The sequence below is a fragment of the Garra rufa genome, chromosome 20, assembly GCF_049309525.1.
Source record: "Garra rufa chromosome 20, GarRuf1.0, whole genome shotgun sequence".
NCBI classification, from domain to species: Eukaryota; Metazoa; Chordata; class Actinopteri; order Cypriniformes; family Cyprinidae; genus Garra; species Garra rufa.
In genome coordinates, this window is record NC_133380.1 from 41,626,391 (window position 1) to 41,639,446 (window position 13,056).

Below are 13,056 nucleotides of genomic sequence, written 5' to 3' on the forward strand. Positions count from 1 at the left end.
AAAGTTCACAGTAGCTGTTTTAATACCACCTTCTGAAAGTAAATATGGGTTTAACTAGAAGCGTAATGAGTAGATATAGTGTTTGGGGTTTGGTGAAATGATCGAAGCAAACGAGAATCAAAACAGAATCCGTGTCGCTCGTGCGCTCTTGAATCTGGCCGGGTTTCCGGCGTCTGTGGGGTTGGCGAAGCTTGGGTTTCCGGCGTCTGTGGGGTGTGAAGCGAGGGCTTGGTGGAGTAGGCAGTAACACTGATATTCTCATAGTGCAAACTAGACAGAACTGTGTTTCGTTTCGTTTGTCGTCAACTCAAAAACGTCGCTGCAAATGTTCAGTAGGATAACATTAAGACATAAAATGGCGAAAAAATAAATATCAAAAACTTTTTATCAGTGTAAAAAAGTAATCAGGTTATTCTTTTAACCAAGAGTTCTGGCGAAAAAGGCCTCAGAAAAAGTCTGTCTTAGTCCTTGAAGTTTTACAAAGTTAGAGTAAGTGCCTCTCTTCAGACGAGCGACTCCATGCTTTCGGCCGGATCCGACTCGTCCGACAGGGCCACGCTGCCGTTTCTGTCCAGGGACACGGGGCTCGATCCGTTCTCTTTAGTGCTTATCAGGCTGAGCATAGCTTTGTAAAGGTACTGGTACTGTTCCTGAAAACACAAATCACACACGACTTCACAATGGAGACTAACTTCAGAAAAAGTACAACAAACAGACATGTGTCTATGTAGATCACAGCAGTACCCCTTCAGTTCCAGCCCTTACCAAAAAGAAGGATATTTGTACCCTCGCTTTCACAGACAAGGCTAAGCCTAGTTCTAGACTAAAATGTACGTCTGAGTTGTTTCAACTGAAATAAAATTGCACAGTTTGATCTTAAAATAAATCAGTGCCTTTGTTTTGTCTCAAGATGCACACCAGTAGGGTTTTTTTGCAAGCATGTTTATAAAAATGACTTAATTGTCCTTATTGAACTATGGCCTAATCCTGGCTTAGTCTGTAATCATCAAGTGCTACCTAAGAGATGAATCAGCTGGTTCATGTGTGTTTGATCAGGGTTGGAGCTGATCTTTGTAGGATGGTAGATCTCCAGGAACAGACACCTCTGATGTAGATTCTCCAGTTCTGCTGTGCACAGTACTGTAGATGTGGCTCTTCAGCTCCAGTCCAGCAGGTGGCAGACATTCATCTTCCATCTTGATGTGTGGAAATGTCAGAAGCAGCAGGAGAACATCCCTGACACCTGCTGGACTGGAGTGGGAGCTGCTGGATGGCTCAGTGTAACGGATACAACTGATACAATTATATATTTTCTTGATATTAATAAAGAAATACTAATAAAAAAAGCCTTGAGCATAAAATGCAAGAAACAGATTTAATTAATTTGCTTTCTCTTTTTAGTTAAATTATGGCTATGTTGTACTAATTTGTTGAGTTGTGTACACAAACATGTGTGTTTTCCCATGTTTTAGTTCAATCATGGCCACACTGACCTAATTTCTTCAAATTTGAATACAAATGAAGTCTAGGGTATGAATGCACTGCCACATTTTCTCTCATTTCAGTAAAAAGAATGGCCACATTGAACTGATTTGCTCTAATTCAGCAATAAATGAAATTTGGGATCAAATTGGTGGCCACATTATATTAATTCATTCTCTTGTTTTAGTTAGATTGTGCTACTAATGTTGTACTAATGTCTAATTCGGAAACAAATTAAGTAGTTGTAAAACTAAATTAGTTTTTTTCTGTAAAATATTGCTTGCTGATAATTTTCGTTTGGGTAAAACATTGAAGTGTGTGAAATGTGGTTGTCCAAATTATTAGAACAGTAGTATTTTCTACAGCAGTAATTTATTTTTTATTTAGTTTTAAATGTATATCAAGCTTTTTCCACTTTGATGCCAAGGCAACATTTCTAGTTTTTTGTATTCTTTTTTTTTTTTTTGTCATCTAATATTTTTTATTTTATTTTATTTTATTTTATTTTATTTCAATTACCAAAAATGTTAACTGATGCTGAAAAGACAGATCAAGTTATTGTTTAGTTTATTTAATTTTTAGAAACATTTCTTTCACACAAAAACAACACATATACAGTGGTGGCCAAAATGATCAGAACAGTAGTATTTTCACCAGCTAAAATGGTTTTAATTGAGTTATGTCTATCTTTTGTTGTAGTGTTTCAATGGGTAATATCATTTTTACATTTCCAAACACTCATTTTGCCATTAATTGTAATAATCCAGTGGGATTTTTGTCTCATCATCTAAATCCAGTCTGTCTGGAATGACACGAAGAAACAGAACAAACTGAGACAGACTAAATCCAGAAGAACTGTGGCAACATCTCCAAGATGCTTCAAGAAACTGACCTGCAAAGACTACAGTACTGTTCACACTATTAGGCTCTCGTTATGCTGTCAAAAATAATGTCATGAATAGATTTTCTTTATCAATTAACTTCTATTAACTAAATTAAATCAACATTTGGTGTTACCATCCTTTGCATTCAAAGCAGCTTTTGCCCTATGTGCGCTTGAGCCTAGTTTTTCAGGTAGCTTTGCAAGAAGGTTTCTTGAAGCATTTTGGAGATGTTGCCACAGTTCTTCTGGATTTAGATGATGAGATCAGGGCCAGTATTCACCAAACATTTTATCTTACTGCTAAGAGTTCTCCTAAATAGCAGTAAAAGTTTTAAGCTGAGAGTTTTCTCTTAAAACCTATTCACAGAGCTGCTGAGACCAACTTTTACTAAGGAATAGAGAGAAGTCTTAAGCTAAGAGTGAGGGCGGGGTTTAGCTCATAGCTATGGATGATGTCAGCATGCTCATTAACTATGCACACAGTGATTGGCTGATAGGAGAGGGGTTTCTGTCAGAGATTTATTCAGAGAAATATTGTAGAGCGCAATATTATGTTATATTCAAATAAAGGTTTAAAAATAAAAATGCTGCCACATTCAAATAAATATTTTTTAAATGCAGGCCAAGTGTCATTAATTGAAGTAAATGTTTAGCTATAGTCAGCCTCTTACATGTGTGCTTCTCACAAACAATTAGTGGATATACATATAAACAGCCTTTTAATTAACAGAGCAGAATAATCATGGCTGATAGTAAGACATGCAAACTTAAAAAAAAAAACCTGTAAGCAAGCTCAGCTGTTAGTTCTTGCCCAACTTGTTAATGAAAACAAGAATAAAATCAAAGGAAAATATGGATTTGGGATAACCTCCAAAACCCAAAAAAAGAGATGCAAATAAATGCAGCATGTTTCTAAAATGTTTACATTCTGAAGGCGGATTTAGATTTTTTAATGATTTTACTGGTTATAATGGAAACTGTAATTGAGCCTGTTGGTCTCTGCTGGTAATCGGTCGCCAAAACTAAATCCTAATGGAACATGTCCCAAAACACACTACAGGAAAACATGTTTTAATGGTTAGAAGTGATTTGTAAAGGTATTTGTAGTGGAAACCATTAGAATTTCTGGGATAATTTTTTTTCAGCAAGTAGGGACAGTTTGTGATTTGGTCTTAGTGACTTAGGAGTCATTTCACAGATTTAGGAGCTAGTTTTAGAACTAAAACACTTTGTGAAATACTCTTAGAGCAGAAAATTAGGAGTCCTACATTTCAGACCGACGCGCCCTTTATTTTTAAGATTTTCTCCTAAATCGCCGAGTTATGAGCTACTTTTAGCCTTAAGCTGTTTTGTGAATACGGGCCCAGATCTCTGTGTGGAGCACTGGCTGTTGTCAACCGAAAATCTCACTGGATTATTACAGTTAATGCCAAAATGAATGTTTGGAAATGTAAACTGATATTACCGACTGAAACACTACAGCAAAAGTTAGACATAACTGATTTAAAACCATGTTTAGCTGCTGAAAATACTACTGTTCTGACCATTTTGTCCACCAATGTATATTTGTTGTTTGTGTCGTGCATGAGGAAGACAGTCATTTAGGTTTGTGTGAGTGAATGAGTTCTATCTGATGTGATCTAGAGCTTCAGATGTGACCTGCAGACACGAGAATGAAGACTTACGATGTCGGTGAAGACTCCTGGTCTCATGAGGTTGATCATCTTGGCCACCTGATAGACTCCCACAGCTCCTTCGCTCTCCAGTTGCTGTGACAGAGAGGTGAGAGCACAGAACATGCCAGCGGACACCGCACCGAACCTGGACACACACACAATTACAGATTTTGCTCATTTTGATTGGTTTATGAATATTTAACTTTATCGTTATTTCAGTTTTAGAAATGTATATCCACCTCATTCCACTTAAATGCCAAGGCAACATTTCTAGTTTTTTTTTCTTTTTGAAGTTTTTCATCTAATATATTTTTATTTTATTTTATTTAAATTACCAAAAATGTTAACTGATATAAAAATGCTAGGAAAAAGACAGATTAAGTTATATTTTTTTTGTTAACAGATTACCAAAAACTCATGCTAAATAAGACCGATAAGACAAAGCATGTAATGAACAAATATAGGGTTTGAAGGGGCTAAAGGTGTCCTGGGGTAAAGGCACCTTGATATTATTTTCCTCTAAACCACTAGATGGCAGAGAAATTTGGCGTAGCACTTTCCAAAACATCTGCTTTTCCAAATGCACGTGCAAATTTGTCTGATGCTTGACACGATCCATGACAGCAGTGCAAAGTCGATTCTGTGCTTAATTGATTTAATATTTTATGTTTTTAAAATGTTGTAAATTTAAGTAGTAAATGAGAATTGCTAAAATTATTCAATCTATATCAGAGGAGGCTTATTATTTCTCCAGATTTCTGTGTATAGATGATGTGGTCCAGGTCAGGTTCTGTCTTGTTGGTCTTCTCTGTGTCTCTCTCTGACAGAAGTGCACTGTTTCCCACCATAAACTCTAGATCTAATTCTATAAGAATAGAATCGATTACTGTTTCCATTGTTTGACACCCTTAGGTGCTGTGATCTAATGAGCTCTAACCAGTGTTCCCTAACATCAGGAGACATCACTTTGCAACAAAACCTCGAACAATGGCCCCTTCATGTTTATTCATTATGTTAATGAGGCCTGCTTGCCTCATCTGAGGAACATTGTGGACTAATTGAGCTTGATCAAATGTGTAATGTTACGATGGCATCACCCTAAGAGTCTTAATGAGCGTGGCGTTCGTCAGAGCCGGAGATGCGCTCGTCTGTCAGAAAGCAGAGGCAGAGATCTGCTATTTCTGCTCAGTGTCTATCTGCTGTTTGACGGAGAGCCGCTCCTGTCTGGAAGGAATCTGAACTCTGTGTAGTCTAAAGCGGAAGGTCTTTTGCTGCCGCTCAATTGAAGCTTCCGTCGAACGAGCTGAACATGAGGATGATTCATCTAGAGACGATCTATGAGGCTGGATTACTTCTATTAGGTACTAAAAGAATGTCTTGGCAAAGCCGACAAGCCTCAAATCACAAAACAGAAGTTGTTGAATTAGAGCTCTGATGTGCTCCATCCTGCAGCAGATATAGTCTGAGATTTGCAAACTGTGATTGAACCAGAACCAAACTCTCAATCCAGAGGATGTTTTCACTTCACATTGAGGTTTTCTAAGCCAAGCTAAAAATGACAAGAGGCCTTTTTGTTCATAAAAGATGATCACTCACTCGTCATGCACTATAGTGGCTCCATCTCTGGTCATGGCCTCTTCTTTAATGACGTTGATGAGCTCAAAGGTGCTGCTAATGGGAGCGTCGGGGTTCGGCCATTTGGGGCACTGAAAATGACGGACTTCTAAAACATAATCGTCCTGAAAAGAGAAAGAATCAGACAGAGAGATAATCATTTAGAACCAAAACAATTCTATTATAAATATTATCATATTACTGTAATACTAGGGTCACAGACGTTAAGACGTCCATTTTAAAATTAAATTTACAAAAGTGACTGTATGTCCATAGAAAGCACATTAGACGTAAGTAAAGTGTCTACTTTGAAGGTTTTGGAGAATAAAATGTCAACATTTGGTTGAAATAATGTTAGATTGTCATTCAGTGTAACACAATATTGATGTAAAAATCCAAACAACATGTTCATTCTGACTTCTACAAATTAAAATATATAAAAGAATAAGGGAGCATATTACATTCTATTGTGTTTTAAACCAGTAAAAACTTCTTACTGACAAATGGTCAAAATCTAGGATAGTGGCAAATAAAAACAAAGAGTAGAATTATAACTAATTAGTATTTGGGGTGAAAGTATTTAATCTTGTAATATGTTATAAATTGATTTTTGATGTAAATATTCCTGACAAGATTGAAACTGAATGACATTTTAATGGGTTTTATCTGTAATTTAGGAAAAAAAAGTAGGATATTTATTTTTTGCTCAGAAATACAAAAACAAAAATGCAATTATATTAAATAGTTTAAAGCAGAATTACTCTTATTGTTTTCATGCTTAAACCCTTTTCCATTTTGGCCCATAAACATTTATATAAACTACATATATGAACTATTTATTTACATACTGTACTGCACAAAAGTTTTTTTTTTTTTTTTGGAAATTAGCACTTTACTCCAGCAACAATGAATTAAATGGATCAAAGGTGACAGCAGAGACATTTATAATGTTACAAAATATTTATATTCAAATGAATGCTGCTTAACTTTTCTTTCATTAAAGAATTCTGAAAAAAAAGCGTAATTAAAAAACATTACAATGTTTTATGTATAATAATAACTGAAAAATAATAAGCTAAAATATATTTGAGCATGAAATCAGCATATTAGAATGATTTCTGAGGATCATGTGGCACGAAGACTGAAGTAATGATGCTGGAAATTATTTTAAATGATAATAATAGTTCACAACTTAATACTGTTGTACTGAACTGCTGAGCTGTTTTTATCTAATAAATGGAGTCTTAGTGAGTATAAGAGACTTTTTTTTCAAAAACACTTATTATATTATAATATTATTACGAATAAAACAACCGTATTAGATGAATTACATATAATTAATGACATTATATACGTTGTTATAAAATAAACTTTTGGTTGTTATAATTGTTTATAAATTATGTTGGAAGCCACATATTTATTATGTAAAAACAAAAATGTCCAAATCTATTATAATATTGAATAGAATAAAACATATTTTGATTGAAAAAAACTATATTACATATTGCATAGTGTGCTCATAGTTCCTTACATTACTTATCATACATATAAAAATAATATAAATTCAATAGATACGTTAGAAAAGAAAGCTATAGGGATTATTAAAAGGGCTGATTATTACGAACCAATCATGTTTATTAAATTACATGATTTAGTTGATTTATATACAGCACAGATAATGTACAAAGTTTATAATAATTTACTTCCAAATTGTATTCGGAGGCCGTTTAAAATACCAGAAAGTCAGTATAACCTAAGAGGAAAGTATATGTTTAAAAAAGTAGGGGTAAGAACCAATGTAGAACAAAAAAATAAAAAATTTAAAACAGAAAACAAGATTATTTTTCTTATTCCATTGGCAGATTATATTGCATAACACACTTAATTTTGACTTGTTTTTTTCTGAAAACAAGACAATATTTTTTACTCGTCTAGAAAATCCTTTTTTTATTTAAGACTTTTTGGATATTTTAGCTGGAAACAAGAAAGGCATTTTTTGCAGTGCATTTTGGTAAATGTTTTATGTAACTTTGTTGATCTTGTATTTCAAATTTAGGGAAAAGTGTCGTTAATTATGTGCGAGGGTTAGGCATAATAAACACCGTTTTCGTTGATAACGTTTACTAATTTATTTTGTGAAAAGTTGTCAGTGAGGACCCAAATAAAAATAACTGATTGATCGTTCAAATGTAAATCTTCTCCTCTAAAGTGTCAGACCTGTGTGGCCTCCAGGATGAAGTCGTGAATGATGATCTGCTCCTCATTGGAGAGGCAGAGTCTGTCTTTACTGATGAGAGTGACTGTAAACGCCTCACAGTTCATGGCTTCCTCTCGACTCGGCCAATACACGAACTCATCCTCCGCCTGCGGGAACACACACCGCTGACTGAACACTGGCGCTCCTACGACACACTCCCACAGTTCCTCCTGAGAGGAAACCCATCACTCAAGACTAACTCTGAATACCCACCAGGCCCTGGTTGTCTGGTAACATGACGATGATTTGAGCGTTGTGGTCCCAGATCATCCTCCAGAAATCTTTAGTGGTGTGAGGCAAGGGATGCTGGGTAATGATGAACTCATTGCTCCGGTAGTAGCCCTAACGTACAAGAAACAGTAGAGCGTATCAAAAATGACTCAACTTACCCACCCTATATACTTAATTTCAGTAGCTCCAATATTATCCTTAGAAGTATAAAAGACAAAATGACAATGTGAAGTTGTGTGTAATTCTATTATGCCTTTTTTCTCATTGACCTGTTATCCACAAATAAAAACTTTTTCTCTGTACTATTTAAAAAGAGTGCACAGGTGCTGTTAAACGTTCGCTCTTATGAGCGTAAAACAGAACAGCGAGTGCTGAGTTCCGCTCACCATTATATAAGATGCATTGATGTAATCGGTGCCCTTCATCCCGGGCAACGGTGCGAGACCAACACGTGCTCTTTCCGCTGAGGGGACAAAAACAGCCAATCAGGAAGCAGAATAAAAGAGCGGGTCAGTGATGAGAACTCATTAGCTCAAACAAGCGCAATCGGTCAATCTGTGCAGCAGTTTGGATACTAGAACATCAGGCAGAACTGACCAAGATATGAGAAAAAGAACAAAACATCATTTTTCCAGAAAGGACAATGGCCACATTACACCCAGACGCCACAGTAAAACATAAATACTCAACAATGCACAATAAATAAATGGGCGTGCTATTATATTTGCATTAGGAATCAACCAAATTTCAAAAACTTCTCAGGCTTAAATTTTTGATTTTGCTAATGTTTTTCTGAGAAAAGATAGACATGTGTAGTGATGAAAGCCAAAATATTAAATGTCATGGATGAATATTTACTGAGTAATCCGCTATTTCGTAGAGGGAGGTCAAAATGACAATTTTCACCTTAGATTCAGAGTCAAGTTACAGGGGGGAAAAATGACTTTAGAAAGATGGCAGCATCATTATCTTACTTTTACACAGAGACCAATAATTATATTAGTAAAATCTGTTGACTTTAACAATCTTTGTTGCATTAGGTGTCAATGGTGACCATTCAAAAATGGGGAAACAGCACTTTTCATGTTTTTTCTCCAAAGTGTGCATGTCTGTAACTCAAGAAGTTTTAAAGATATCTTAATGCCCTGTTAGATATTGGGTCTTAACAAACTTTCCTTTTGGCATCTTTATTTTTAATGGCCTATGAGATTCGGTTCCAAAGATATTGGAATGTCAATATGGCTTCAGGAGTAAATTGTTAAAATGTACACATTTTCAATGGTCAGAAACCAAATGTGGGTCAGTTTGAAAAAATATGATACTTCTTTTAAAGAGGAATGTCGGATAAACAAATAATGTTAAAACTAAAGATGTGACTTGTTTCTTTTGTGTCAACCGAATCTCATTGGGCATTAAAAATAAAGACACCAAAAGAAAAGTTATACCCAATATCTAACAGGGCATTAAAGGTCCCATATTGTCAAAATCGAAATTTCCTGGCTTTTTTCATGATAACTGAGGTCTAGGGGCTATGTAACTACCATATGAGTTTCAAAACAGTCAATCCACAGTAAACTGCACACAGCCTGCTTAAAGTAGCTGTTCATTTTCACGAGCCGCTGTGACTTCCGTAACGATGTGACGTCCGATCTACTCAGTCACCGCCTTCAGTCACCACCCTGAGCACCAACCACGTCACACCCTCCTTTTGTCAAACCCAGACAATATCGTGTCCATAACATTGCTAAGCAACAACAACACGAAAACAAGTGGAGAAAACCCTGTTCAGTCAATAGATGTCGAAACTACATCATTGCACAGGCTTCCGAACAACGTGAATATAAGAGACCAGTGGCACGTCAACTTCAGCCTCTTTCACACAGCCATTCCGGTAAATACAGGGATAATGTGTCCCATGATTTGTTCCGGAGTTGTTTGATTTGGTTCATTCACAGTTGTTTTCCTGAATCTTTGCGTGCTTTACACACAACCCATAAAGACATGTGACGTTTGGATGTGAGATGTAATGCGACGCGTACGTTTCACTAAACTGAAACTAACCTGAACAAACTGTGCTTCAGCGCTGAGTCTGATCGCCGCTTCATTCCACTTTGCACGTATTTTTTCGTCGTGAAGAGTCGCATGATAACGTGCATCATCACTACAACACTGCCTTCATGGTTCTGGCTTTTGTTCACACAGCGCTCGTTCCCGTAATTTTCCGGAATCAGCGCGCATTGTGAAAGGGGCTTTACTAAAGCAACAGTTATGTAGCTTACTGCATTCGGTGTTTGAAAAAGAAAAAACATTAATGATCATTCTGAAATATCCTGTTGAGTATCAGCAGGCTAGGCTCTCTCTATGGCTCTGGGTTCGGCTAAAGCATACATGACCGTAGTTACCTGTGATTGGCCTGGCTGTGCGTCACTCAGAAAACAACAGGCCAATCAGAAGAGAGGCTCATGGATATTAATTAGATGGGCCAAAATCGACCTGTTTTTGACAGAGCTCCTAAAAAAGCAGCTGTAAAAATATATTGAGATGGATTTTGGCACTTATACCGCAAATATATATTCTTAAGGACATCAACAACTAAAATAAACCTCCAGAAATGTGTACAATATGGGACCTTTAAGATATCTTTAATACTTCTTGAGTTACAGGCATGCACACTTTGGAGAAAGACCTGAAAAGTGCTGTTTCCCCATTTTTGAATGGTCACCATTGGCATATAATGCAACAAAGATTGATAAAGTCAACAGATTTTACTAATATAACTACCAATCTCTGTGTAAAAGTAAGATAATGGTGCTGCCATCTTTCTGAAGTCATTTTAAACCCCCTGTAACTTGACTCTGAATCTCAGGTGAAAATTGCCATTTTGACCTCCCTCTACAAAATAGTGGATTACTCAGTAAATATATATCCATTCATCACTATACATGTCTTTCTTCAGAATAAATATTAGCAAAATCAAAAATTTGAGCTGGGCGCCTCTGATTGATTTGATGGTTGAGAATGACCCATGAGGTTATGTTACTCACATGGCACAACAGAAGAGTTGCGGTTCTTCTCCTTGTTGCATTCTTTCTGAGCACTGAAGCACTCCACAAATCTCGCATTGCACTGAGTCACCAACTGAAAAGAAAGTACAACTATTACATAAGACATCTTCAACATTATGAATTCAACAAAAGGTCTAGTTGCAGTCTACCAAATGGCAGCTTCAGGGCTCAACAAAACTAAACAAACAAAACAAAACAAAACAAAGCACAACTAACTGACCCCTTGTATTTAACAACTAGAACCAAACAAGTAGAAAATGCATCACATTAAGTGCTTCAAATCCAACCATGAAATTTAACAGGAAGGAATATGGTCCTGCAGTTGCAGCCTATCAAATAAAATCTAATGCTGATTTATATTCAGGTACTGAAGCCGAACCAAAAAGAAGCATAAAAAGTGAGAATTTCAGGGCTCAATAAAATATTTTATAAAGTCATGAAACTCAGGCGAACCACATATCAGACATTTGTCCTGCACAGAAGCTGTCAGGCTTGGGCTGTAAGTCACAGTGTCCTAAGCGGCTATGAAATGATAAAGCAACAACCGATTTCAAGGGTTCAAAATTCTCCTCTGCATAAATATGCATTAAAACTCAAATCTCTTCTGATATGCGGGGAACGCGTCATGCATTGCAGTTCTGACAAACTTCCCAAAACAAACTGCTTGCGGAAGTGGCTTTGCTTAAGGAAAGAGATGGTCTCCACCTTGAACTGCTTCTCCAGCCGTGTTCTGCCCGCGGGGCCCGGCGTCAGGATGCTGTTGACGTAACTGTGCAGCTGACCGGAGGGCACCTCCGTCTCCTTCCCAAGGATGGCTTCCATCAAGGCATCGTGGATGAAGATATACTGCTCCTAAACACAGACGCAGAGAGGTGAGGAGACGTGCGAGACGACGCCAACCGACGGGATGGATGAGGACAGATGGCTCACCTCCGTTTGGACCAGGTAGTTTCTCTGAGTTCGTATGTGTTTGAGGAAACCCAGCACATTGACTGAGCCTTTATCCTTCAGCTGCTGCAGCATGCTGTCGATCACGATGTACGTTCCTGTCCTGCCCACGCCGGCACTGAGGACACACATTAATGACGTCAAGCAGTTTGTTTATTGCTCTCTTTAGGCGTTAAACCATGTCCGTGTGTGTTTACCTGCAGTGTACGAGCATGGGGCCCATCTCTGGAGTCTGAGCGGCGGAGGACTTCCTGACGAAGGTGAGCACAGGTAAGGTGTATTCAGGGACGCCCATATCTGGCCACTGAGTGTAGTGATACTGCAGAACCGTCCTCTCGCTCTGACGGCCCTTAGCGTTACCCTTCTGACCCTGCAACACACACACGATAGAAAATGAGCCAAAGCCCTGGCTATACACCATAATAATGACAAAGCAAAAAAACAGATTTGCTAATTTTACAAATTTATTAAAAGTAAATCACTGAAATAAGTAGATTGCATAAGTATTCATACCCTTAACTCAGTCCATAGTTGAAGCACCTTTACAGCCTCAAGTCTTTTTGGGTCTGATGTGACCATCTTTGCACATCTGCATTTGGCAATTATCTGCCATTCTTTGCCTCACCTTTTCACCTCTCCATCTCTGTCAGACATTTTCTAGAGTCCTAGTTGTTCCAATCGTCTTCCATTATGGAGAATGCTTCTGTCAACCTTCAATGCAGCAGATTTGTTTCTGAACTCTTCTCTAGATCATCGCCTTAACGCAAGTCTGCCACTGAGCTCTACAGGCAGTTATCTTGACCTCAGGACTTGGTTTTTGCTCTGATATGCATTTTCAGCTGTTAGGACCAGCATAAACCAGCATCCCAGCATCAAAACCTAACCAGCATATGCTGATTT

The 13,056-nt window shown here is 37.3% G+C and overlaps 1 protein-coding gene across 2 annotated transcripts in view; it reads right to left on the reverse strand.

The window, feature by feature from the left end:
* LOC141293956 (receptor-type tyrosine-protein phosphatase gamma) overlaps nucleotides 1–13,056 on the reverse strand; it is a 43,799-nt gene continuing 30,743 nt past the window's right edge. For both annotated transcript variants that reach the window (XM_073826028.1, XM_073826029.1), the window contains exons 8-17: nucleotides 12,354–12,526; nucleotides 12,139–12,274; nucleotides 11,914–12,060; nucleotides 11,188–11,281; nucleotides 8,530–8,606; nucleotides 8,126–8,254; nucleotides 7,873–8,019; nucleotides 5,638–5,780; nucleotides 4,051–4,186; nucleotides 1–650 (exon numbers count right to left, since the gene is read on the reverse strand). In XM_073826028.1, the coding sequence (XP_073682129.1) occupies nucleotides 504–650; nucleotides 4,051–4,186; nucleotides 5,638–5,780; nucleotides 7,873–8,019; nucleotides 8,126–8,254; nucleotides 8,530–8,606; nucleotides 11,188–11,281; nucleotides 11,914–12,060; nucleotides 12,139–12,274; nucleotides 12,354–12,526 (1,329 nt within the window). In that variant the 3' untranslated portion in view covers nucleotides 1–503. The remainder of the gene's footprint in view (nucleotides 651–4,050; nucleotides 4,187–5,637; nucleotides 5,781–7,872; nucleotides 8,020–8,125; nucleotides 8,255–8,529; nucleotides 8,607–11,187; nucleotides 11,282–11,913; nucleotides 12,061–12,138; nucleotides 12,275–12,353; nucleotides 12,527–13,056) is intronic.